This window comes from Perognathus longimembris, chromosome 13 (genome assembly GCF_023159225.1).
Source record: "Perognathus longimembris pacificus isolate PPM17 chromosome 13, ASM2315922v1, whole genome shotgun sequence".
Taxonomy (NCBI): domain Eukaryota; kingdom Metazoa; phylum Chordata; class Mammalia; order Rodentia; family Heteromyidae; genus Perognathus; species Perognathus longimembris.
Window position 1 is genome coordinate 14,516,949 of NC_063173.1, and position 26,150 is coordinate 14,543,098.

At 50.9% G+C, this 26,150-nt stretch overlaps 1 protein-coding gene across 2 annotated transcripts; it reads right to left on the reverse strand.

Annotated features, from left to right (window-relative positions):
- Positions 1-63: 63 nt before the first annotated feature.
- Apbb1 (amyloid beta precursor protein binding family B member 1) lies at positions 64-25,677 on the reverse strand. 2 transcript variants are annotated; one of them, XM_048359827.1, is made up of 14 exons: positions 25,645-25,677; positions 16,314-17,042; positions 10,821-10,996; positions 10,665-10,721; positions 10,492-10,577; positions 10,321-10,384; positions 9,778-9,927; positions 9,285-9,412; positions 8,742-8,856; positions 8,505-8,589; positions 8,151-8,234; positions 1,277-1,392; positions 732-908; positions 64-647 (listed from the first exon to the last, which is right to left on the reverse strand). In XM_048359827.1, the coding sequence occupies exons 2-14, from the start codon at positions 17,026-17,028 to the stop codon at positions 480-482; spliced, it is 2,121 nt and encodes a 706-aa protein (XP_048215784.1). In that variant the 5' UTR covers positions 17,029-17,042; positions 25,645-25,677; the 3' UTR covers positions 64-479. The 2 variants fall into 2 exon arrangements, with proteins under 2 accessions (XP_048215784.1, XP_048215783.1); XM_048359826.1 differs by lacking the exon at positions 25,645-25,677 and adding an exon at positions 25,207-25,409.
- Between the last annotated feature and the right edge of the window lie 473 nt (positions 25,678-26,150).

Below are 26,150 nucleotides of genomic sequence, written 5' to 3' on the forward strand. Positions count from 1 at the left end.
CAAGGGAACCTTTGGACCACCATCCTGAGGAGCAGCTAAGGTGGGTAGAGAGCAAGGCACACAGCAGCGCAGACAGACTTTATTAGTGTTATCAGTACAGCAGAGGTGCCCACAGAGCCGGGGAGAGGGGACCCATGCCTAGACCAATCCTCTCCTCCTTCTCTCCCTGCTGGGCCTTATGAGGATGGGGCCTGGCCTGGACCAGTTCCTCCTGCTCCACCTCAAACACTGGGGGTGGGTGGAGGGCCCGGGGCTGGCCTGGTTTCCTGATTCTCTTGTCATTAATCCAGTGTTATCACTTCTTTTAAGGGATGAGAGCTTCCCTTCCCAGCCCCTAGGCAGGGAACCCGAGTTACTGAGGAGGGGCTGCTTTGGGGGACCTGGGGCCCAGTAATGGCCTCCAGAGCCCCTTCCTGCACCCAAACCTTTGAATTCCCTGGGGCCCAACACAAGCAGGTGGAGGGAGGAAGGAGGCTTCTTCATGGAGTCTGGGCTCCCAGACGTTTGGGTTTGATGGAGCCCCACAGAGACTGAACACCCCTGCGGACAGTCCACCCTACCCGCCTGGCCACAGACTCTGCAGGAGGGGCTGGGAGGCAGGAGGTGGAAGTCTGGGAGCGGGCATCCAGACACTTCTGGTAGCGGAGCTGCACAGAGGCAAGAGGGGACAGTCACTCTCCGGCTGGTCTCATGGGAGGTCGCAGCACCACCCCGTAACCCTTCCCGCTTACCATGCACGCAGCCTGCACGGCCTCCGAGAGGCTGGCAGCGTTGGGCTCACACCAGAACATGTGGCAGCAGAAGGAGGCTGGTCCCGCAGCCATGATGAATGCAAATGTGTGGACATCTCGGCCCACAGCCAGAAAGGAGAGGAACCGCACCCGACACTCCCCTAGCACTGCCTCTGTCTGGAGGGAAGTAACTCAGTTAAGAGCCATCGGCTGGGTGCTGGTGACTCACACCTGCAGTCCTAGCTACTCAGAAGGCTGGGGTCTGAGGACTTGTGGTTCAAAGCCAGCCTGAGCAGAAATATCCAGTGAGACTTATCTCCAATTAAACATTAGGAAGCCAGAAGGAGCTATGTTTCACAATGACAGAGTGCTAGCCTCGAGCAAAAAAGCTTAGGGACAGCACCTAGGCCCCGAGTTCAAGCTCCATGATAAAAAAAAGGACATCCTCCAGCCCTGTGTTCCACAGAGGCTCGGCCCTCTTCTCGAGAGTTCCTCCCTCACTCCCAGGCCTCTGGCCCATGCCTTCTCCTGCCCTGGCTCTTTACCTGCTGGTGCAAGATGGTAAGGGTGGCAGGGGCCACGCTGACGTGACTTGGGGTCCACTGCTCGCGGCTGCTGGAGGACAGGACTGACTCTAGGGCGCCATTAATCACATCTACCCCTAGAAGAGATGAACAGGCCCGTGGTACCATGAGCGGAGAGAAAGGAGACCCCGGCTCCATCCTAGACCTATTGATTTCAAGTCAAATGTGTGGCCCCAGCTCCCTCCCCACTCCAGCAGCCCGCAGCCCCACCAGGCGTCCTTTCCTGGTTGTAGTTTTTCTTCTTTAATCCTTAAATACAGTTAAACATCCTTCTCCATTTCCGTACATCACAGTTCGATTTTTTCTGCCTTGAAGTCTACGCGTGGTTGTTTTTTCCTTTCTTGCCAGTCTCTTCCTCTAGCCTCCTAAACTGAAAGACCTTCCTCCTCTGGAAAGTTCTGGCTCTGTGTGTTCATCCACACTCACACACTACACTGCTTCACACACACACACTCCCGAACCAGCCAGGCCATCCTCTCCCAAGACTCCTACTTTTTTTTTTTTTAATAAAAAGATATCCATTTAAGTTTTTGTTTTTTTCTGTGTGACACTGAGCTATTCATTATACTGGATTGTCTCCTTTTTGCCCACAAAACAATCGTGTGTGTGTGTGTGTGTGTGTGTGTGTGTGTGTGTAGTCCTGGGGTTTGAACTCAAGGCCCAAGTGCTGTCCCTGAGCTTTGTCTTTTTACTCAAGTGGTAGCACTCTACCACTTAAGCTCCATTTTACCTGTTTTGGTAGTTAATTGGAGGTAAGAATCTCATGGAATTTCCTGCCTGGGCTGGCTTCAAGCCACTATCCTCAGATCTCAGTCACCAGAGTAGCTAGGATCACAGGTGTGAGCCACCAGCACCTGCCTCACAAAACAATGTTGTAAGAGTATTTTATTACCAATTTACAGATGAGGAAACTGCAGTTTACAGAGACTAGGTTATGGGTCTTAAGTCACAAAGACAAATGAGGATCTGTCCTTCTTCTACCTCTTCTCTATATTCTTAGTTTTCAGGTCTAGAACAGTGTGCAAAAATCTTAGTTTAACTAAAAAAAAAAAGAGTCTGTACTATACTAGGGGCTGTGGTGCATCACTGTAACCCTAATACACAGGAGACTAAGGCAGGAAGATATCAAGTTATGGGCAGCTGCACACCTAAGTTTGAGGCCAATCTGAAGTATATCCAGCTACAGCTACGCGAGCAAAACCTTATTTCAAGACCGTGCTACCAGCAAGTTCTTATCTTTAAAAAAAAATCTATACTGTAAATAATGACCAGGAAACCTAAGGTGTCACTTTTAGATCAATAACCTTTCCCTTCAAACACTATAGTCTCCATCACCTCAAATTGCTTTTAAACACTTCCATCCGGCTATCCCACTTTCTCTTAAATGTACTGGACCAACACAGCATGCAGCTTGGCAGACGCATGAGTTCGAATCCCACTGTACAGCTGAGCTGGCTGTGTGATTGCTGTGTCTTGGCTCAGCATCTGCCCAAAAGCTATATACCTCCAGGGTCCATTTCCAGACCTTTTGGGCTCCCTGAAGTGGACCATGTGGCTCCTTTGTGGGACAAGACAAAGCAGAGGAGAAATGTTTCCACGAAAGCCTCCCGAGACCTTGGCCTTCTTCATCTTACCTCTAGCTGGATAAAGGCCAACATATTCTCCCCGGCATGCAAATCTTCCAAAAACAGGACCAGCTGAGGTGTTAAGCCACATAATTTCACTGCTTCCTGAACTTCAAATGATGCCTGTAGCATTTAACATCTAATCTGGGCAAACGGACTGTGAGGCAGATTGGAAATACAAAGTACAAGTCCACCTCCTCAGCACAGCCGGTTGGTAAGGGAGCAGCCTCTGTCCTGAATGCCCTTCGCCGCTTGTCTGCTGCTGGACAATCCCAGAATCTCATCCTTTAGATCTCAGCTGGGAAGCATTCATTCTCCCAGGCAGGAAGAGGACAAGTCTGGGATGACTCTTATCACAGTATTTTACAGCATCTGGAAGCCTTTATTTCCATAGTGGACTGCAGCCATCTTAAGAACACAGACCAGGGCTGGGAACATGGCCTAGTGGCAAGAGTGCTTGCCTCGTATACATGAAGCCCTGGGTTCCATTCCCCAGCACCACATATATAGAAAATGGCCAGAAGTGGTGCTGTGGCTCAAGTGGTAGAGTGCTAGCCTTGAGCAAAAAGAAGCCAGGGACAGTGCTGAGTCCAAGCCCCAGGACTGGGGAAAAAAAAAAAAAAAAAAAGCTGAATGGGAGGAGAAGGAGGAGGAGGAGGAGGAGGGAACAAAAGCAAACCTTTGAGGTCATCTAAGCCTGCTCCCTGGGTCATCCTGCTCCCTGGGCATGCTTCTACCTCCAGCTCCGAGTCATTACAGGAATACCCAAACCATCCTTCAAAATGCCTACCCCAACCTTTTCAAAGAAGGCTTCTCACTTTGGTTTTTGTTTTGTTAGTTAGTTTGGTTTTTTTTGCCAGTCCTGGGCCCTGGACTCAGGGCCTGAGCACTGTCCCTGGCTTCTTTTTGCTCAAGGCTAGCACTCTACCACTTGAGCCACAATGCCACTTCCGGCTTTTTCTATATATGTGGGGCTGAGAAATCCAACCCAGGGCTTCATGCGTGCTAGGCAAGCGCTCTACCACTAGGCCACATTCCCAGCCCCTAAATTATAAATATTTCAAAATATTTCTGGACAAAAGTATACACATTCACATACTTGTATCATTTTGTATCTTGACATTCTTATGTATTTTTACTAACTATTTTTACTAACATTCCCAGCCCGTTTTGTTAGTTTTTGAGACAGGATTTCAGCATTTACTCAGGCTGGTTTTCCTGAATGCTGAGATGCCAGATATATACCACCATACCCACACACCCCTCCCCCCTTTTAATATAAGATTTTGGCCACAAAAATCACCATGATTGCTGGGCCAATACACTCGTAATCTTAGCTATTCAGGAGGCTGAGATCTGAGGATCGCCGTTGGAAGACAGATCGGGCAGGAAAGTCCATGAGAAATGAACCACCAGAAAACCAGAAGTGATGCTGTGGCTCAAAGTGGTAGAGCACTAGCCTTGAGCAAAAGAGCTCAGGGACAGCGCCCAGGCCCTGAGTTCAAGCACCATGACCAGTTGAAAAAATTACCATGATTTTTAGAAAAGAGCAGAAGACAACCAGGATTTTAAATCCTAGGATTACCGTTTTCTGATGAATCGGATGCATTAATTCCTATTCATTCACCAAACATTTGGTGAGTACTTCCCCTCAGTGTCTTTTGACATGACACCCGATCATTCCTTGAAGCAGTTTCTTCCTCCCACATCTTTCCTGCTCTCACTGTTCTGAGAAGCATCCTCCTTCTCCACCCAACTATTAAACACTGAAGTCCTCAAGGCTCGGCTTAGCATTCCTTCCCTTCTCATTTCAGACAGCTCGCCTTGCCGGGGTCAAGCTCCTCACAGCTCTGACTGTCTCTACTCCCCAGGGATGCCCAAACTTTTACCTAAGCCAGACCTTTACTCTCAGCTCCAAACCTGTGGATCAACTTGACTTTGCCATTCAGCTGTCCCAAAGACATCTCAAATCAGTATGTCTAAAATGGAACACAACAAAACTGCCCCTCCCAGAACCTATGGCCTTCAGAGAATGGAACCATTATCCAGTCGGGTCCACATTCACAAGCCCAGGTGTCATCTGAATTCCTGTGCCTTTTGCCTTCCAGTCAGCTGATCATCAAGCCTGTTGATCTTACTTGTCTGTTATTTCTTGAACCTACGCACTCCGCTTCAGCTCCACGGTTGCCCTCGATACTCTCATGACAGATATGACTGTTCCAAGATCCTCCCTCCGCTCACCTCCACTTGCTCAACATCTTTTCCCATGATGTAGCCAAATGCTACATCATGGTTTTGGTGCCAGTACTGAGGCTGGAACTCAGGGCTTGGGCACTGTCCCTTAGCTTGTTCGCTCAAGGCTGGCACTTCACCATTTGAGCCACAGCTCCACTTCCAACTTTTTGCTGGTTGATTGATGATATGAGTCTCACAGACATTCCTGTCTAGGCAGGCTTCAAGTTACAATTCTCAGACTTCAGTCTCTTGAGGAGCTAGGATTACAGGGGTGGGCCACCAGCACTTCCGCTCAAATGAATTTCTTAAAAGCTTTTCAACGGTGCCATGCTTTGGATAAGCGTCTCCCAAGGGTCCCTGTGTTAAAGGCTCAGTCCCCAGCAAGTGGGAGGTGGTGGCTACCCAAGCACTAGTGGCTTATGTCTAGTGGCTAAGATTGTTAGATTGTTGTGATCGTGGCATAGGGCACGGCCAATCCAAGCAGATAAAAAGTTCGCAAGATCCCTTTCCAATGAAGAGCTGAACACATCTATTATTTTAGCTACAAAGAAGCCTAATTTCATCTATGATTTGCGTGCAGGCATGTGACTAGGCAGGTAGCAAGGCTCTAGCAAGCATGAAGACCTGCGTTCAGACACCATTACCACCAAAGGAGGGGTGCCTGGCAGGATGTCTTTAGGTGATTTGGAATGAGCACTGAAGGAATTTGGCCTCTTCTCTTTGCTTCCTGGACAAGAGGAGAGTGGTTTTGCTACGCCATGTGCTCTCCTGTGGTGTGCTGCTTCAGCACAGGTCTAAAAACAATGGTGTCAACAGATCATAGATTTGAACCTCTGAAACTACAAGCTAAAATAAACCTTTTCTCTTCATACATCCATCATCTCAACTGTTCGCTGTGACAGTAAAACAAAAAGCTAACAGAAATGGCTTCTTGTATCTCTTAGTGTGAACCCAAATCATTAACTATGCTAGGAGCCTCACAGTCCGACCCCTACAGTCTCTCCCCCACCCCTCACCTTGCACCGCTAGCTTTCTCTCAGTGCCTTCCAAACACCAAAGTGCCTTCTACTCTGGACCCTTCTCATTCACTCTTTCCTCCCATCTAGAATCATCTATACCTGTCATATCCCTACCTCCACCCCACTTTACGACATTTGCTTCTAAGTATAGTCTGTATGTCAGTTCAAATGTCACTTTTACAAGGAAGACTTTTGTGTGAAGTTCCTGTGTTACACCTTGCTACTTTTTTTTTACCTTGCACGACTCCATTTAGTATTATGTATTTGTGTGATTAATTCATTTCCGATTTTCCTACTGTGAACTCCATGAAAGCAGGATTGTGCCATTCTTCTCCCAGTGCCTGGCACATGGTAGGCTTCAAAGGTACCACAAAAGCACACTTGCTACCCTCAGTTCTTCACCTGTAAGTAAGCATTATCGCCAGGTGCCAGTGGCTCACACCTGTAATCCTAGCTACTCAGGAGGCTGCCATCTGAGGATCATGGTTTGAATCCAGCCCAAGAAAGTCCATGAGACGCATCTCCAACTAACCACAAGAATCTGGAAGTGGAGCTGTGGCTCAAGTGATAGAGTGCTAGCTTTGAGTGAAAAAGCTCAGGGACAGGGCCCAGGCTCTGAATTCAAGCACAAAAAATAAAGTGAAGAATAATAAAATGATATTTTCATAACCACCATCTGATAGGATTATCAAGAATTAAATGAGGGCTGAGGGTGCAGCTCAGTGGTAGAACATTTGCTAAGCATACATGAGGCTGGTATCCAATCCCCAACACTGAAGAAAAAGAATGATGTATGTAACTACTCTACAACAGTAAAACATATGCCAATTATGATTCTTTCACTGGATGCTTAGAGTTTATAGTTGGTACTATAATGTAGTAAACCTGCATTATTTGTGTGTGTGTGTGTGCGCACACGCACATGCGCGTGGGCGTGCGTGCGTGCTGGTACTGGGCCTTGACTTCAAAGCTTTCTTGCTCACAGCTGGCACTCTACCGATTGAACCACACCTCCGGTCTAGTATTTTGTTACTTAATTAGACATGAAATTTCTCAAACTTTTCTGCCTTGGCTGACTTTGAACTGCTATCTTCCAGATGTCAACTTTCTAGCTAGTTATATAGGTGTAAGCCCCCAACATTCAACTATTCGTGGATTTATTGCATGCAAGGTTTTGTTATTGTTGTTGTTGTTTGAACTCAGAGCCTGAGCACTGTCCCTTTGTTTTTTTGCTCAAGGCTAGCACACTCTACCATTTGAGCCACCTGGAGCTCCACTTCTGGCCTTTTGGTGCTTAATTGGAGATATGGACATTCCTGCTCAGGCTGGTTTTGAACTTCAGTCCTCAGACCTCAGTCTCCTGAGCAGCTAGGATTATGGGTGTGAGCCAGTTCCATGCTGTTTTGACCAAGCATAGCAAAAAAAAAAAAATCCTCATGCATATTATACTGCTCAGTTGGTACAGAGAAACTCTGCGGCAGTCTCTCATTAGAACATTGAATTGTATGCATCCTGAGTTTTCTCCCAGCCATGGTTTCCTTGGAGCTATACACCTGTAGAGACCAAGAGTCTATTATCCTGAACGCAGCTCTAGGCTATTTGCCTTGTATTTCCAGCCACCTAACACCTGCCTCCCATAACCACCAAAGCTTTTCCATGGGATGGATGTGTGGGCTCTTCCTCCTCTTCCACCGGCATAGCAGGTGCAAATGGGCACGGCTCCATGTCTAGCTAAGCACCGGTCATGTGACAAATGCAAGTGAAGGCAAGCTCACTGCTGCTAGAGGAGGGCTAAGAGCATAGCTGGGACTGAGATATAGGAAGATGAGGTGCATTTTGAGGGGCAGGTAGAAACTACACAGAAGGAAGGTCCACCATAAGAAACTGGAAGGCAGAGACTGGGAGCAGAGCTCTAGGATCAAGATGGTGGCCCCCAAGTGAAGAAGACACACATACCAACAGGTTTAGCAACAGGCACATTCCCCAGGTAGTAGACTTGGAACTTCTGCACCAGCTCATTCTTAGGTGCGGGGAATTCCACTGTGGGAAGAAGAGGAAGGTCAGCTGTGATGACAGCTCTTGCTGACTCCTAGTCTCCAGCACCAGGGCATAAGCTGGCCATCTGTCCAGCCTAGGTCCTATCTCCCCCCCCAACTCCCTGCCCTTCCTCCCTTGAATCAATGTCCCTCCACTTAAACCATCTCCACTATTCATTCTCCATGTGTTCATTTTTTCTATCTCAGGATGCTCTTGAGTGACCTACATTAACCAACAAAACTGAGCTGGACCTGGTGTGATTCTGACACTGACCTTGGAAAGGGACATCCACAAGTTTAGAGTGGTCGAGGGACAGTCCATTGACCAAGCAGCGAGCATTGCGCCGTTCAGCCATGATCTGAAGGAAGGAAAGGAGGGGAGGAGCGGGGGAGGGAATCTATTTAGAGCTTCATCACCCTGGCACCACCCCCCCCTCCTGGCTCAGTGACCCCACCCACACCCTGGTAAAGCAAATGTGGCAGCTAGTCCAGGGAGTGGAGGGGGCCGTGCCTTAGAGCAGATCTCATGCAGGCTGGTGGCGATGTTCTTGGCAGGTGCCTCACAGCGAAACACGTGGCACTTGAGCATCTGGGTCAGCTTATCTCGAGCTACGTAGGCAAAGTCCCTGTTGGGGGAGGGTCACCTCAGTGTCTCTTAGCACCATCAAGGGCTGAGCCTAACCGGCACCCCACCCACATCATCCCTGCCCGTGGCAGCTTCTCCAAGGCTTCTGCCCTCTGACGGTGTCCTGTAGGTCTGCCTTCTGGAGGGAGGGTAGACAGGCAAGCATGCGGAGATGTGGGGAGGACAGTCCAGCACAGCAGGTGGGAAGGGATAGGGCAGAGGAGGAAGGAGAGCTTGGGTGCTTTGAGGCATTGGGTCCAGGGTTTGAGGAGTGCTTGGTCAAGGCAGATAGGCATAGTACCTCTCTCTGGGTCCGGCAGCACAAGAGAGGCAAAGAACAGAGTTAGGGGAGAATACTCCGTCTGTTGCATGATCCCCCTCCCCTGCTCCCCGCCCCACCAGTCCTTGAACCCTGGGCCCTGTTCACACCTTCCACTGTCCCGCCCGACGCCCCACACACGAATGCTGACGATGGGCTGGGCATGCAGCAGCGCCTGGCTTTGTGGCTCCACCAGCTTTAGTGTCTCATCCTCCAGCTGCAGCAGCAAATCCTTCCCCTGCAGGCCCAGGAAGCAGATACTCAGTAATACGCCAGCTGGGAAGGTGGCCAATCTCGGCCACCTGCAGGTCAGGAGAGGCTACCACTGGGGGAACAGGTGGGGAAACCCTTGCTTTTATGTCCAACCAGCCATCTTGCTCTAGTAGAGGTCCTCTTTCCGTGATTCAATTGTGAGCCACAAACTCGGCCTTCGCGGTCCCAGCCTGGGATCCCTTGTCTACCCACCCCACAGTCTGCCTCAGGAGTGAGCCAACGTCCACCCCACCCCTCCCCAGCCCTCTCTTGGGCAGGACAGATCTCCCATCTTTCGCAATTCTCTGCCCACTCCCATGGTATGATCACCTCACCAGCCTCGGCCCTCACCTCCCCCCAGCCCCCAGACATGGGGTCATGCAGATTGTTTTTGTGGTAGGAGAGCTGGCGGATGCAATTGTTGACTGCCACGCTGCTGCGTCCTGGGGCCAGTTCCTCCTCGGTCATCTCCACCCAGCCTAGGGAACGCACGGCGAAGCACTGCCAGACACAGAAGAGGGGTAAGGGGGCTGTAGATCTCAGCTGACCCTGGAGGTACTTAGACACAGGGCCCAGAAGAAGGCAGGTGAGAGGCATTCCAAACTACAACACAGGCTCCCCAGACAGGAAAGGGAGGCAGAGAAAATCCCCTGGCAGCACAATGGGAACACCTGAGCCAAGCCTGCAAGGGCCACGACAAGGTCCCTGGCTGGTGGAGTTAAATGGTGAAGACACAGGACTCTACGCTGAGTCCTCGCAGAAAGAACCTGAACCTGGAACCTGGGAGCCTCACAGAGATCAGATCAGAGACACCTCCCTACAGCACAGCATGAGGGGCTGTTCTGCACACAAGGGGTCCCCCGCCTGCAGAATGGGTGTTGTTTTTGAACAAACCTTGATCCCTGGGTTGGCATTCCGTGGGGGCAGCTTCTCCTCCTCTTGGGGCAATGGTTCTGGGCTGGAAGCAGGGGAGAGCGTTTGTTACAGTGACCCTGCATGTGGAGCTGTCCCGGGCCCTTTCATATAGATCCACCCCACTCCTCGCCCTGGTATCTGGTGACTCACCTGAGGCTCTGAGCTGGGAAGGGCACTGTGCCCTCCTCAGATTCCTTCAGTCCCAAATCCATCGGAGCCTCCTCACTGGGCTCATCCTAGAAAGAGGGAATGAGGAATCAGGGCCAAAATGAGACACCCCATTCTCCAGCTACCCCCATGATGAAGCAGGTCCCTTCACCCACCTTCCAAAACTCTCCATCCTCAAAGCCTTCTCTGTGGGCAAAGCCAGTCCAGGTGAGCTGCAGGAGGAATGGAGCAGGGAATGGGGGTTTCATCCTGTTCTGATAGCATACACCCCTGCATCTCTAGGCAAGAAACAACAGGCCAGGAAGCCTCACCTGGGACTCTTCTTGGGGGCTGCTCCCCTGTGAGAGGGAGGCCCGGCCAGGGGGCTCCCACTGGGTGGTCCCTGTTGGGATGTGCCAGTAGTAGGTCCCTGAGGTGTCCTGGACCCTCATCCATCCAGCTGGCAGATCGGAATCCGTCTCGAAGGCGTTGGGGTTCCAGAAGGAATCTGCCAGGTGGGAAGCTTGGTAAGGATCAGCCCACCCAACAAGCAGTCAGTGGACCCCAGTGCCCCATCCCTCCCTGAGACCCAGTGATTGAGAAGAAGTGGGGGAGGAAAAGCTTCTGCACAGCACGGCTCCTGCTTCGTTCTAGAGCCTACAGTCTGGAGTCGCCACATGGGGGACCACCAGGAGGGAACATGGCTCAGCTTTCCTCCTGGGCTCTGCTGCTTTCTGACGTGGCCAAATGAGAAAAACAGGGAAAGTGGGGCGGGGGGGGGGGGAGGAAGGGAGAGATGGGAAGGTGAGTGACCCCAATTAACTTCCTCCCATCTAACATACATGTCCATATATATCTCAGGATACACAAAGTTGCACACACTCACCAGCTCCTGCACACACACACACACACACACACACACACACACACACACACTGCAGTCCTGTGCAGCCACAAACACAAATATGCAGCACACAGGGAAATGTTTGCAGACATCATATACAGGTGTGCACACAGGTTCAGGTGCAAACACAGATGCCGACTCCAGGCTGTCCCTCACACAGAGATGTGTACACAGACAGCCATCTATACCAGGCACTGCCCACAAGTGTGTTCCCACACACTCAGACATAAAACACACCAACCCCTGCCACATCTGTGCAGACACAAGGCTCACACCCTGACCTCCATCCAGTACACACAGATGCCAGCAAACATTTCCTGCACATCCTTGCACAGCATGCATGTGGGACCCACAGCACTGGCTGAGAGCAGAGCACCCGGCCCAGGCATCTTCCACCTCTGCCCTCCCCGCCAGTCCCTCCCCGCCTGGTGCCCACGCCCATGCTGCCCCTCCTCACCTGGGCTGTTATCCTGAAGGATGATGGCCAGGAAAAAGTCCTGGGAGAACATGGCGCTAATTCCCAGCCCCTCCTGCTCCCACCCTCCCTCCTTCCCAGCCTCTCCGGCCCAGCCAGCTGGGCTCACAGCCTGGTGCTAGGCTGCGGAGAAAAGCTCATCCCGCCCCCTTCTCACCAGGGCAGAGCGTCTGCCAGGCAAGATCCTCCCCCGCCAGGAGCTCTCTAGGGAGGGGCCAAGACCACCATACTAAGGAACCTCCTGGGGTGGAGATGGGTGAGGAAGGGGCAGGGGGTGTTCTCGTGAGATCCCAGATCTTCCTGCTCCCATCTTTTCTTCCTTATGCTGGCTCCCCGCCCCCAGTGCCAAATCTGCATCCCACCCTCCAGCGGTCAGCTCAATGCCACAGTTAAGCCCAGTCTCAGGAACAACAAGAGGCCGAGCCTCCTGGGAGCAGCCCAGCCACCTGGGGCCCCACATAACCTACAGTTCTCAGCATCTGCTGGGTGTGGCTTCAAGGCCCTCAGGGATCCCTTCCCAGCCTAGATCCGGCCCCAGTTCCAAACCAAGGGTGGGCCCCCAAGGCCGGGGACCTAGCAAGCTAGAGGCAGGGCTGGAGGCTTCCCAGTATCCCCGCCACCCCCCCTCACCTGCCAAGGCCCAGCTAGGGTGCAGCGTCTCCTCGGCAACCGCAGCACCAGGACCGGCTGGGAGCGCCCAGACTGCTGACGTGCTTTCCGTTACCAAGGAAACCAGGAATCCTGACTGGTCCAAGAGGAAGCACTGAGGGACAGGCAGTCTCAAGACCCAGGCTGCCGGGCAACTTGGCACAGAGGGGCTGGGACTGGGTGTGGTTACACTAAGGTGTTTGCACACCTGATGTGAGTAATTCAGGCTAAGGTTCCTCACCATCCTCAGCTTACGAGAGTGAGGTGCGCCCACAGACACAGTGAGAAGGGGCTCCTCTCACCCATGCACATTCTGAGGCCATCACCCAGCCTCTCCAACCCCCAGGGACCCCCATGTTAGGCCCTGACACTAAGCCGAGACTCAGCTAGTCCCTGTTCTTGCCCCCAGAGCCCTTCCATTGCCCTCAGGACTCTTCCATGGAAACCTTCCAAGAACAACAGCAGCTAAGGTCCCCTCCATCCAAAGCCCGCTTCGTGGAGGGTGAGGCACTTCTGGAATCTGAGGGGGATTCCAGTTCACTGTCACATACACAAATCCACCTGCCATCTCTGCCAGCCTGTGCTTTCCGGCTTCAAAGAGCTTCACCCTTCCGATCTCTCCCCCCTTGACCATCTGGGATGTCCTTCTGGAGCTTGGCACATCTCCCTCCAAGCATAGCCCACCCGGGCCTTTGCTTCTACCTGCATGCATTTATTCCAGAAGGTATAGTTTCCCAGCTGCATTGATTCCTACAGACATGCATGCCGAGAATCGAGTGGCTAAGCCAGGTGCACTTATTGGTTCAGAAATCCACACCATTCATTGAAGGTTCTCCTCTTCTTTCCACCCTACCACAGTCCAGCCTTACTGCCAGCATCTCTTTTTTACCTGGATTGTTGCAATAACCTTCTAAATGGTTTCTTTTTTTTCCGCTTTATCTCCTCCAATATGAGTCGCACACAATAAGCTCAATGAGTCTTATGAGATGCTAATCCAACCTTGTTACTCTCCAGCTTAATACTCGTAACTGCTTTCTCTTGGCCCTGAGGATAAAAATCCAAACTCCTCCTCAGGGTTTATTGCTGTTTGAGCCCTTACGGTCTGCCCCTCAGCCTTCTATCTGACCATTCCTGACGCTGCTTAGCTCTCTCTGCTTGGGACAAGTCCTTCATCCTCTCCCTAGCCTTAATCTTCCTCCCTCCAACTTCAACTACGATCACTCACACCTCTTTCAGACATCTGTGTTAAGGCTACTTCTGGAAACGAGTCCACCTCCCTCCCCTCCACTGCATATATAAGTAGCCACGGTACCCTCCCCCACTTACCCTACCAACCAGCATCATGCTGCTATAGCTGTCTGCATATTTCTGGCTCTCCTTAGATGGTGAGTGCCAAGATGTTCTTACTCAAGAACATCTTTGCCCTAAAGTACACATCCTAGCATTTAGGACAAAGCCCGGCACAGTGTATGCACCCAATTCAAGTAATAAAGTTCATTCATTCATAAGTCACTCATTTATTTTGTGAAGTTCCTGGGTTGAGAAGGAAGAAAGTAATTTTTTGCTCAGCCCTAACCCTTGGCCTACAGGAACTCAACTGTCTTCTAGGACTTTCAGGGTCACAGCAACCTAGAGACAAAAGAGTGAGCAAATGACTCAACCCCTTCCTGGGGCTAAACTCACAACCCAACACCCATAGTTTCCCCTCTGAATATAGTCCTTGAGACTGGTCCCACCAATCCCCCAGCCTGGCTGAAATCATTGCCCATGCCCCGCACACCCTTTCCAGCTCTTCAGCACTCCACCCTACAATCCCAGAGGCTCAGAAAAGCAGCCGCCAGGGACCTCGTAGGAGCCACTAAGCACCCAAGCCTCTATTTGGTCAGTGATTCATGACCCCTAGGTTGCAAGCTAGCCACCTGCTAACTGCAGACTAAAGCAAACATAAGACCTTGGCTAGCCCATACAACGCTTTTGAAAACGCCAGTTGGGCATTCATATTTAAAGTATTTCACATCAACATTTAACTTTTAATTTCCCTTCAACTGGCTCCACTGAGATTGCATCTTCTCCCACTTCAACCCTGTAAAAATCAGCTGGAGTGAAATAGAGGCTGTTCCCTTTAAATGGAGGCAGTGACCACCAAAGGCTGCTAGACATCACAAAACAAAAGCAGGCAGAGTTTGCTTGGTTGAGGTGCTGCTGCTTCCTTGCAGAAAAGCACAGTGAAATGCTCAACTCTGAACCTCATCAAGGCTCTAGAGCTAACTACTAATTTACTAAGCTAGGGGAAGAGGAGCATGTTAAATACCACCCAGGAAGACAGTCCGAAAAATCCAGAGCATAACAAATCAGCATGGGCAATATAGTTTCTTAAAGATAAATAAAATAAATAAGGACAAAGAGAGAACTTGTAGATCAAAAGAAACTGTAAGAGACAGATCAACCATGTGCCTATTTGGATATCTATTCACAGAGTCCACAATCTTTTAAAAGGCAAAGGGACATTATTAGACAATGGGGAGAATGTAACTAACCATTAACCAGATATTTGATGATCATAAGAAGCCACTCAGCTTTTGTACATATCAGATGAAATTTTGATGTTTTAATAGTGTTTTTTCCCTACCAGAAATGCATATGTAAACATTTACAGATGAAAGTAATAATAACCTAGACAGAGGCCCAGAAGTGGGTGGGGTAATTATTGAAACCAGGCCAGGAATAAAGTAGGCCCATTATTCTATTACCTCTATGTTGTGCTTGAAAATGTCCACAGTGTTAAAGCATGTGTAATTCTAGACTCACTGAACTAAATGCTCCCTGCAAAGGACCCACAGTTTAGGGTCTGGGTGTGGTATCTACTACCAGGTATGAGGGAGCCTTCTCTATTTGATTGTTGGTTGGTTAATTGTTTAGCCCGTGAAGATGCACACTATACGAGCATTCTACCAGCGACCTACATCTCCAGCCTCTTGCATCTTTGCCTATACACTAATCCATGGGTTGTGGTTACAGCCTGTTCCCTCTCCCTCTGACCCTCAATTCTGTCTATCTCTATGCAACATCAACAAAGATGGAGACTGGGCTTTTTGAAATGGGACACACTCAATGACCGATCTTCATAGTCTAATATCTAGCCCCTTCTCCCATAGAAACATTTATTCTTCCTTTGTTCCCTGACTCCTAGTCAAAACCCTATTCCTGACATAATGGGTGCTGGCAGTGGCCAGCATGGTGCTCTCTGTAAGGCCTGTGAACCATTAATAAGCACAACGTAAGCACAACACCCCCACCCCAACTCTCCACACTGACCTGTGTCGGAGGGGCTGGCTGCTCACTCCAGACCTGGCCTGTGAAACAGGGCAGGCTGTTCCAAGTGCACCTTCAGTGCATGGTGCCACTTGCATTGGTAGTGGTGCATACACTGCTTAAGGACTCAGACCTGGTTTAGATCTCAATTCTTTTGGGACCTCATACTCGTGGTGACCTTCAGAAAGCAGCTAAACCGCTCTAGGCCTCTTGTCATCTGAAATACTGGCATAGTAACCATATCTACCTCACAGCATTCTTAAATGCATTCAATACCACCAAGCTAAGCAGAGGGGCAATTAACTCATCTGTGCCTGATAACCTGACCAGTCCATGCACCAACTAGGATAGCACGCATAACGAATAACAGACCCATCCACCACAGCACGAATGAGGGATAGTTAGACCCCACCTGGCCCCCGAATGGAGAAGCCTAACTTCTGGCCCCCTGACCTCCCATACCCCATGTCAAGGTCCACAAGGTACCTGTGTCCTCGGGGGAGCCATAGGAAGGACTGCCCTGGGATAAGGTGGCCCAGCTTGAGTCCTCGTCACTGGCTGCACTGTTTCGCATGCCAAATAGGAGGCTGGCACTCTTGCTGTGGTCCCGAGGGCCGTCTGTAAGGGCCTGGGTCCCAGAGGGGACCTCCACATTTTCCAGGGGCTCGGGCAGTCCTGGGGGAGAAGACAAGTCCTCCTCCTCCTCCTCCTCGTCTTCATCGTCCTCCTCGACCTCTCCCGCTGCTTTTTCCACTCCCTCGTCTGAGCCTTGCTCTTGGGTACTGATGATCAGGCCAGGTCCTCGAAGCCCTCGGTTGGCTGTGTTGTGTGCCGAGAGCTCCAGCTCAGAGTATAGATGCATCAGGCCTTTGGGGCCCAAGGGTGCTGTTTCTGGCTCCTGGTTGGCCTCCTCTGCCAGGGTCAGGGTCACGTTGCGGTTCTGGTCACGGTGGGCGGTGGCAGCCCGCCGGAGCTGGTTCTGGCCCTCCTTCAGCCACTTGGCATTGGCAGGGCCTGGCTCAGGCCCACCGCCCTCCCCCATGGCGCTGCGTAAGTCCTTCGGTCCCACAGCTGTGGCTTGCAGCTTGGCGTTAAGCAGCTGGTTGTGGGCAGCGTGAAGGGGCAAAGGTAGGCTGAGTGCAGGGCCTCCGTGGCTGTTGGCATTAATGGCCGACTGGCTCAGTGACGATGGAAGAGACATGGCCTTGGCAGATCCTGGAGGGTGGGGCAGGAAGACCACGATAAGCCTCTAGACTGGACAACAGCATCCCTGCTTCCACCCCAGACCTGTGCAAAGCCCTCATTTCCACATACTCGGCAGGCCAGTACACAATGATCCATAACCCATGAACTACTTTCCCACCAGAATGACAGGGATGGACTCCTGCCCCTGTACCATCACCCTCCTTACAAGCCACACCCTGATCTGTAGCCCACCCCACTACCATCTACGATCCCGATAGCAGGGCCAGTGCCTGCTGGGCCCCACCAGCAGCAGAGCCTCTGCACAATGTCTCTCTGTACCTCTACCCCCACAGCTCATCCAACCAGCGCTTACTGTGCCAGGGACACAGCTGGCATAGGACTGGCTCATGCCAAGTTCTAGACACGACACGGACTGACCCTTTCCTCCTGCTATGCTGCTATCCCAAGCTCCATCACTGTGAGCCCTCTAAGCTGTGCTTGTTTCATGATAAATCAAGGCGCTCAACAAGTTCCCAATCCCACCCTACTCTAAGGACCATGTGAACAAGAGCAAATGAGTGTAAGTAGAGCCAGCCCTCCAGGGCACGGCCCAGGAAGGCTCCTCACAGAGGAAGAGCTTTCAGCTCCTGTGTGGCTGCTTCCGCCGGCTGAAGCTCTGTTTTGGTGACTAGTTCTATGAAGTATCTCACCTAGGGCACCAGTCAGTCCCCATGTCAGCCCTCACAAAATCTGGATTCTCTCAAGAGTTGGACCCTCCAGCCATTTAGGTCTTTGCCTCAATGTCACCTCAGTGAGGCCTTCCCTAAGCACTCCTTTTAAAATTTCAAGCTATCTCTCTCCTCCTTTGCAACCTTACTTTTCTCAGGCACCTATTACAATTCTAACAAACCAATCCTGTATTTACTTTAGTGGTTGTCTCCTCAGGTCTCTAATTTAAGTTCCATATTAATGAGAATTTTGCCTTTTTGGGTTTGTTTGGGGTGTTTGTTGTTGTTGTTTGCATGTTGGTACTAGGCTGTGAGCTCAGGGCCTGAGCACTGTCCCTTAGCTTTTTCACCCAAGGCTGACACTCTACCGCTTGAGTCACACCTTCACTTGTGGCTTTTTGCTAGTTGATTGAAGATAAACATCTTAAGAACTTTTCTGCCTGGACTGATTCTGAACCACGATCCTCGGATCTCTGCCTCCTATTACCTAGGATTACAGGCATGAGCCACTAGCAAAGAGCATCTTCTTCTTTTTTTTAAATTTTTTTGGCCAGTCCTAAAGCTTGGACCCAGGGCCTGAACACTGTCCCTGGCTTCTTTTTGCTCAAGGCTAGCACTCTGCCACTTGAGCCATAGAGCCCCTTCTGGCTGTTTTCTATATATGTGGTGCTGGGGAATCGAACCGAGGGCTTCATGTATACGAGGCAAGCAGTTTTACCACTAGGCCATATTCCCAGCTTCTTCTATTATTTTTTTTTTCAGTGTAGTAGGCCTAGTGCCTTAGCACAGTTCTGGCATTGAGCAGGGACTCAATAAATATCTGTTGAAAGAATGCATTAATTTATCTTCCTACCTCTCCTAGGCCCATGAGACACTAAGATACATCTCCTCTAGCCAGACCATCAAACACCTTGGTTATGTCACTGTGTCTCAGTAGCAGCTCCTAAGATCCTAGCACAAGGCTAGCCATACATCTGTAAAGTCATTTTTAAAAAGGTTTCTGTCTGCGTATTTGCCTCACATAATCTACCCAGGGTGGCTCTACCTGGGCAGAGAAGAAGCTCTTGGTCACTGGAATAAAGAAGGAAAAAAAAGAGGCAGCTTTGCCTCCACCCAGAGGCACAGTAATCTTCCAAAAATGGAAAGCAGATTGTGTCATTTCCTGGTTTATAAAATTAAAGGGCTCAGTGCTGCCTTTGGGATAACATCTAAGCTCAATAGCAAGATACCCAAAGAGTTTCCTTGAGTCCACCCCAAGGACCTCTCAGATATCTCTCCCCTTCCCGCCCCCTGCATACCTTTTATTCCAGCCACTAAACTGTGGTGGATTCTGGAACCTGTCACACATGCCAGACAAGGCTCTGGGTCTTTGTTTACACTGTTCCCTCAGCCTGGAATCCTGTCTTCTCCTGTGAGAACCTCCTCTTATATTTCAAACCTTGGCTCAACAGTCACCACTCCTATGCAATCTCTCTGTTCCCTCCCCACCCTTGGGACTGGACTATTCCTTCCTTTGTGTCCACAACACAAAGTATCATGTGCTATTAGAACACCTGGGATGAAGGAGGAGGTATACCACAAGTTTGATCAGAAATGTACTCACTACCTTACATATGGAACTGTAACCCCTCTTTACATCACCTTGACAATAAAATTAAATTTTAAAATAAGAATACTTGGGACCACATCTTACTCAATTTCACAGTCTAGTACTAAGGAGAGTATTCTGTGTGTTTATGAGAGTGGCCATCGTAGGAAAGGAAGGATAGAATAGATAGATACTGGGGAGAGGGGAACTAGAAATTGGGAAGCTTCGAACTGGCTGGGAATAGATACCAAAGAAAGCTTGTGTGGCCCTGTGGGTTGAGGATGGGCAGCGGGAGTCTTTGGGAAGGGGTTCAGGATGATAGAAGAGGACAGTAAGATCCTATGGGAGCCCTGGAAAGTAAAGCTGAGATCTAGAAAAACAAGGAGAAAGAATTTGCTTCAACCAACACCCTGGTTCAAAGATTATTCAACAGTTACGTGCCCGTAAGTTTGGGAAGGTGGTAGATGAAGCAAGGTTTCTCAGAGGTCAAGAAGGGTGTTCTGAGAAAAGTGTGCAATGTGATGATGGGACAGAAAAAAGCCAGGTTGACTCTACAGTAGGAAAGTGCTGGGGAACTTCTGTTGCCCGTGCTGGGACCTGAGCATCTAGCCTGGGCCAGAAGGGCTTCCATTACTTCACTTTCTGAGATTAAAAAATGACCAGCTACTCAATTTCTTCAAGAAGAAGCAAAATCCAATCTCAGTCTCAAAGAATGGAAACAGTCACATGAATTCTGGCTCAAGGCAGGAAGCTGAACAGAGTCCTGGGGCCAGAAACCAAAAGGAGGGGCCATGAAGCCTAAAGAAACTCATATGAAATGAATGGAAGCAGACGCTGAATCCTACTCATCAAGAGTCTTCGAACCAGACACCTTACAAGAGAGCAAGCACAGTGCCTGGCAGTGGGGAGAGAAACAAATAATAAAAGATTGCTCTCCTGGAGGAGCTCTAGAGGGAGAATTACAGAACAACACATCACAGGGCAGTATAACACCAACATCTAGAAGTATGCCTTTCCATGTTTGTTGAACAGCCGATTGTTGTGATGGGGGGAAAACAAGGCACCAAGTCTAAGGCTTCCTCTAACACAGGAATCAACTAAGACTGCTTAAGGCTCAAACACAAGTCTCTTGAGCCACTGCTTCAACTCCCCCAGCCTCTCAAAGATGGCCTTCTGTCCTAGTTGACCCAGGAAAGAGAAACTATTGGTTAAAGAGCATCTTCAAGCATACGAATTCACCAACTATGCAACATTTTTCTTGCTAAAACCAACGGCTGCCCCTCTAATTTGCATCCACCCTGTTATGCCTTTCTAGGATTTTCTACCACCATTTTTCCCTCTCACAAGTAAACGCCCTGGTTCTGTCTAGTCACTGTAGCCATTTCCTCACCTTCCACTCCTCAGCCGTGTGTGTGTGTGTGTGTGTGTGTGTGTGTGTGTGTGTGTGTCCAAGCTTGAACTCAGTCTGGCAACTGTCCCTTAGCCTTTTCTGCTCATTAGTGACTTACCTCTTGAGCCACAGCTCTACTTCTACGTTTTTAGTGGCCAAATGGAGATAAGAGCCTCGTGAACTTTCTTGCCCGGGCTGGTTTCAAACTATGATCAATCATCAGAGCTTGGCCTCCTGAATTGTGAGAATTACAGGCAGGAGCCACTAGAATCCAGCCCCTTGGACACTCCCCCCACTTTTTTTTTTGCCAGTCCTGGGGCTTGAACTCAGGGCCTGAGTACTGCCCCTGAGCTTCTTTTGCTCAAAGCTAGCACTCTACCACTTGAGCCACAGCACCACTTCCAGCTTTTTCTGTGTATGTGGTACTGAGGAATTGAACCCAAGGGCTCATGCATGCTAGGCAAGCACTCTACCGCAAAGCCACATTCCCAGCCCTCCTTGGCCCTTTCTAATCTTATTTCCATCCCTAGCAAAATTCAATAATGCTTCTACAGGTCAACATAGTGCTGCTGTCATTTCATTCAGTGGGTCTCCGGTCACCTGGGTTGTACTCACTGCAGTTTCAGATCCCCGGAGTCTCTCAGTAGCTTTCATTCATGGCCTCCACCCTACATTCCTGTTTTGCTTTTCTTTGGAGGGGAAGGGTTGTTCTTTTGCTTTTGTTTTGTTTTTGGTGCTGATTTGAGGGCTTGAACTCAAGGTCTGGGTGCTGTCCTTTGGCTTTATCTCAACGTTAGCACTCCACCACTTGAGCCACAGCTCCACTTCTGACTTTTTTCTGGTCAATTGGAAGTATGAGTCCCATGGACTTCCTTCCCCAGGCTGGTTTCAGATCATGATCCTCAGATCTTAGCCTCTAGAGTAGCTATAATTACAGGGATGAGCCACCAGCACCTGGTAAGTCCTTGTTTTCTTTCTGTACTACTGGCCACTCTGTATTGGCTTCTTAAACTCCTTTGTGGGTTCATCTGCCTCTGCACAGTGAAGGAAGAGTACCATCCTGCATAGACCCTTCGCCCTCACTCCCTACATTCAATCCATCTCCAGGTAATGATCCTTTCTTCAAACAAACAAACAAAAACATTCTGAACATCATCTACTCTGCACCTCCACTACCATCCATGTCTTTGTGAAAGTCAAAGACCTTAAGGTCAAAATTCTTAGCATGTCTTAAACTATACTACTAACCTGGCTCCTGTTTACCCAATCCCCGTCCAGCCCCCAGCTTTAGTTATTTTCCTCTCCAACTGCAATGGCTTTGGGGGAGAGAGGGGGAGACAGGACATGGAGCTTGAACTCAGGGCCTAGGCACTGTCCCTGATCTTTTTTTTTTGTTCAAGTCTAGTACTCAACCACTAAAGTCACAGCACCATTTCCAGCGTTTTCTGAGTAGCTTATTGGAGGTAAGAGTCTGCCCAGCCTGGCTTTGAACCACAACTCTCAGATCCCAGCCTCCTGAGTAGCTAGGATTACAGGCGTGAGCCACCAGTGCCTGGCTTGCAAAGGCTTTGTTCTGGACCTCAGAGACGTAGTGGTGTGCCCTTCTGCTTAATTACCCTTCTGCCTAAGACCTTCTACCCCTATTCTCTCAGCCTAGTTACTAGCTCTACTCTTCCTTATTTCTTAATTTAATCGGTTCTCGCTATTCCCAAAGGCAGGTTAGCCACTGTTTTTATGCGCTCTCAAAGCATCATACATCTTTCCTTCATTGTATTTACTACACTCGTAACGGTACTGCTTTACTTATTTTATTTTATTTATTTTGTTGGTTGTGGGGCTTGAACTCAGGTCCTCGGTGCTATCCCTGAGTTCTTTCACTCAAAGCTAGTTCTCCACTGCTTTAAGCCACTGTACCACTTCCAGTTTTCTGGTGGTTAACTGGAGATAAGAGTACCACATTCAATTCCCCAGCACCACATATATAGAAAATGGCCAGAAGTGGCACTGTGGCTCAAGTGGCAGAGTGCTAGCCTTGAGCAAAAAGAAGCCAGGGACAGTGCTCAGGCCCTGAGTCCAAACCCAGGACTGGACAAAAAAAAAAAAAAAAAAAAGAGTACCACAAACTTTCCTGTCTGGGCTGGCTTCAAACCGTGATCCTCAGATCTCAGCTTCCGTAGCTAGGATTATAGACAGAGCTGCTGGCGCCTGGTGGTACTGTTTTATTTTGATGGGGTTTTCTTTTCTGGTTTTCAGAGATTTTTCAGGAGGGTACTGGAGTTTGAACTCGGGGTCCCATGCTTGTTCAACAGGCTTTTTACCACTTAGGCTATGCTTCTAGCTCTGCTTTTTCCTGGTTATTTGGGAAACAAAGTCTCTCACAGACGTTACTGCTTGGCTGGCTTCAAACTTGGATCCTCCAAATTTTATTCTCCTGAGTCTAGGATTACAGGCATGAGCTATAAGCACCCAGTTTGGTTTGGTGTTTTGCAACAAGGTCTCAAGATGAGAAATTTTCCTGTTTCAAGCCTCCTTAAAGCTGGGATTACAGGTGTGTAACACTATACCCAGCCTGCAATACTGTTCCTTTTTTTGGTGGTAGAGACGGGAGATTGGGGCTTGAACTCAGGGCCTCACCTTCTTACTCAGCTTTTTGACTCACTGCTGGTACTCTACCTCCTCAAACATGCTTCCAGTTCCAGCTTTCTTCTGGGTCACTGGAGACAGGAATCTCTGATTTGTCTTCCCAGGCTGGCTTTGAATCTCAGTCCTCAGATCTCAGTCTCCTGAGTAGCTAGGATGATAAGCATGAGCCACCAGGGCCCCACCTATAACGTTATTCTTATTGATTTCCCTCACAGATTACCAACTCTCTGGGGGCAAGGATCTAGTCTATTTTGATCATTGATCATATCTTCAGTACCTAATTCAGTGCTGCTTTGTATATATCAAGTGCTCAAGTCCTATTTGTTGAATGAATAAGTGATCGGGTAAATAAATATTTTAAATGATCACTCAGTACTGTGTTAAGAACAGTTATGGAGAGATAAGCAAGACAATACGCTATTACAGCAGGCAAAGAAGAAAAGAGGAAATGGTCTAGATTTAGTTTGACAGCAGTGGATCGAAATATTTAGATAGTGGATGTCTTGGTGATATTAAATGTACAGGGAAGAGGAAGAGCAGTTGATCTGGAATGTTTCCTAGGACTCTGGCCTATGTGACTACCTGGAAAGCAGTCATTTCTGAGGAAGAATGTTTGGAAGAGGAGTAGAGGAGCCAGAGAAGATAATTCAGCCAGGGATCTGCAGTTTTGGAACGCCTGCTGGATTTCCAAAGGGATTTCAGAGGATAGCTGGATATATGAGTCTGGATTTAAGGAGAGCCTTCTGGGCCAGATACATAAATTTGGGGATCATCAGCATATATACGAAATCTGAAACCTTGGGAATGAATAAAACACCCAGGGAGAAAGCGCAGAATGAGAGACGATAGAACCAAGAGCCTCTTCGGCAAATAGAGAGAGGGGAGAGAATACAGGAAACTGAGAGAGAGCAGACAAAGCCTAGGAGAGAGATCAGGGAAAAGATTCAAGGAGAGTACCCTGGTGCACACCAGTGGGATACTATTAATGGGTAATGGGGATCACAGCAAAGTGTCCCCTGGAGTTCTCCTTAGGAGGAGGTCCCCAATGACCTTGGCACATCCATCGTTCCAGTGAATGTCAGAGACAGAGTAGAGTGGTTTTACGAATGAATGGGGAGTTAAGAAGTGTAGACAGGGCGACAGGGTGGGGAGTGCTGACACCATAGCTGGGGTGGAGGGAGGAGGAGAGGGGAGGGGGAGGGGAGGGATGCGTGCAAAACGCAAGGAGACACATCCACACACACACACACACACACACGCTTCAAAATAGATTCCCAATAACCTCCGAAGTGGAGGTGGAACACGGCTCCTAAGGGAGGGCTGGCCGTGCTAGGCCTCCAGACTGAGCTGAGGACACAGCTGGCCCCAGGGCACACCCCTCCGGTGGCCGGGGGCAACCGAATGCGGCCTGACAGATCCTAGGCCTCCGGACTCCAGCTGGAATCTTCGGTGCGGCCTCCGGGGGGCCCCCACCCTCGGGTCCCCAGCCCGGCTCAGCCCTCCCCGCCCCCGCCCCTCGCCTCGCGCCCCAGGTTCCCGCACCCAAAGCCATCCCGGAGGAGCTAGAGGTTAAAGATCAGGGGAGGGGCCGCGGTGCGGACCGAGGCGGGACCCAGCGAGGAGGAGGCCGGGGGAGGGGGGGAAGGGAGGAGAAGGAGGGAGGGGGAACCGGGCCTGGCCGGGGCTCGAGGTGGAGGGGGTGGGGTGCTGGGGCACTGCGGGGATGGAGCTCCAGGGGTTCCCCCCCCCCTACGCCTCACACACACACACACCCCTGGTTGCTTAAAATGGGTGACCAGGCTCTGGCCATGCGGGGCTGGACCCGAGGGCAGGGGCAGCTCCTACCTGCACGGCGAGGCCCCGGGCCCAGGTGGCGGAAGGTTGCCTCAGGCTGCGGCGGGGCTCGGGCTCCACCGCGGCTTCTCCATCACAACATCCCCCGCCCAGGAGCGCGCAGGCCGCGGGGCCGCGCCCCGAGCGGCGGCGGCGCGCACGGAGGACGGGGTGGGGGGGGGCGGGGGGCGCCATCTTGGAGGCGGCGCGCGAGCCCCGCCCCCTTCCAGGCTGCAGCTTCCCGGGGACCGTGGGGGCGGAGGGGGGGGTGCGGGACGGGGACGGAGGGGTGCGCTCGGGGTGCGGGACCTTCAGCCCTCCCCACCCTCCGCCGGGGTGCGGCCCCAAGCCCTTCCACGCGCGGAGGTCCCCCTCCCCACCGTCCCCCTCCTCCCCTCCCCTCCCCCCGGCGCGGCGCCGCCCTGCACCGCGGCGATGCTCCAGACTCACCCTGCGCGCCCACGGCGCTCCCGCTCCGGCGCGGCACCCCCGCGGGGCGATGCGCCCCAGGCTGCGGCCCGCGCGGCCGGCGCGGCGCGGGGGCCCCGGAGGGAGCGGGCGGCCCGGCTCCGCTCGCCGCCCGCCGGCAGTGGGAAGGCGGCGAGGACGCAGCGCCGGGGATAAGAATAGCTCGCATTGATTGACCGCGTACCCGGTGCCAGGCTCGGCGTGCAACCCGTCCCCGGGCCGTTATCCTCGCATCCGCCCGGGGCTCGTGGACGCCGGTACTGTTCTTCCCTCGCTCTTTTTTTCCCAAGAAGCAGGTGCTGAGGTTGGGGAAGGTAAGGCCGCTGCTGGCCTGCAGTCACTGGGAGTCGCCAAGTCAGACCGGGGTTGGGCTGTGTTTTACCACCCTCTGCCTCTGCCCAGTCACAGCCTAGGCCTCCGAGATGGAAAGAGTCAAGTGCCCCCCAATCGCAATACGCAAGAGGAAGGCAAGAAGGGGGAGAACGTGA

What these genes read in the sequence shown, in the direction of transcription:
- Apbb1 (XM_048359827.1), bottom strand. Translation starts at nt 17,028, where the DNA reads ATGTCTCTTCCATCGTCACTGAGCCAGTCGGCCATTAATGCCAACAGC. An exon ending in TTCCCAGCTCAGAGCCTCAG is followed by an intron (nt 10,385 to 10,491) that starts GTGAGTCACCAG and finishes CCCTGCTTCCAG; the next exon opens with CCCAGAACCATTGCCCCAAG. An exon ending in GCCTGTTGCTAAACCTGTTG is followed by an intron (nt 1,393 to 8,150) that starts GTATGTGTGTCT and finishes CATCTCTTCTAG; the next exon opens with GGGTAGATGTGATTAATGGC.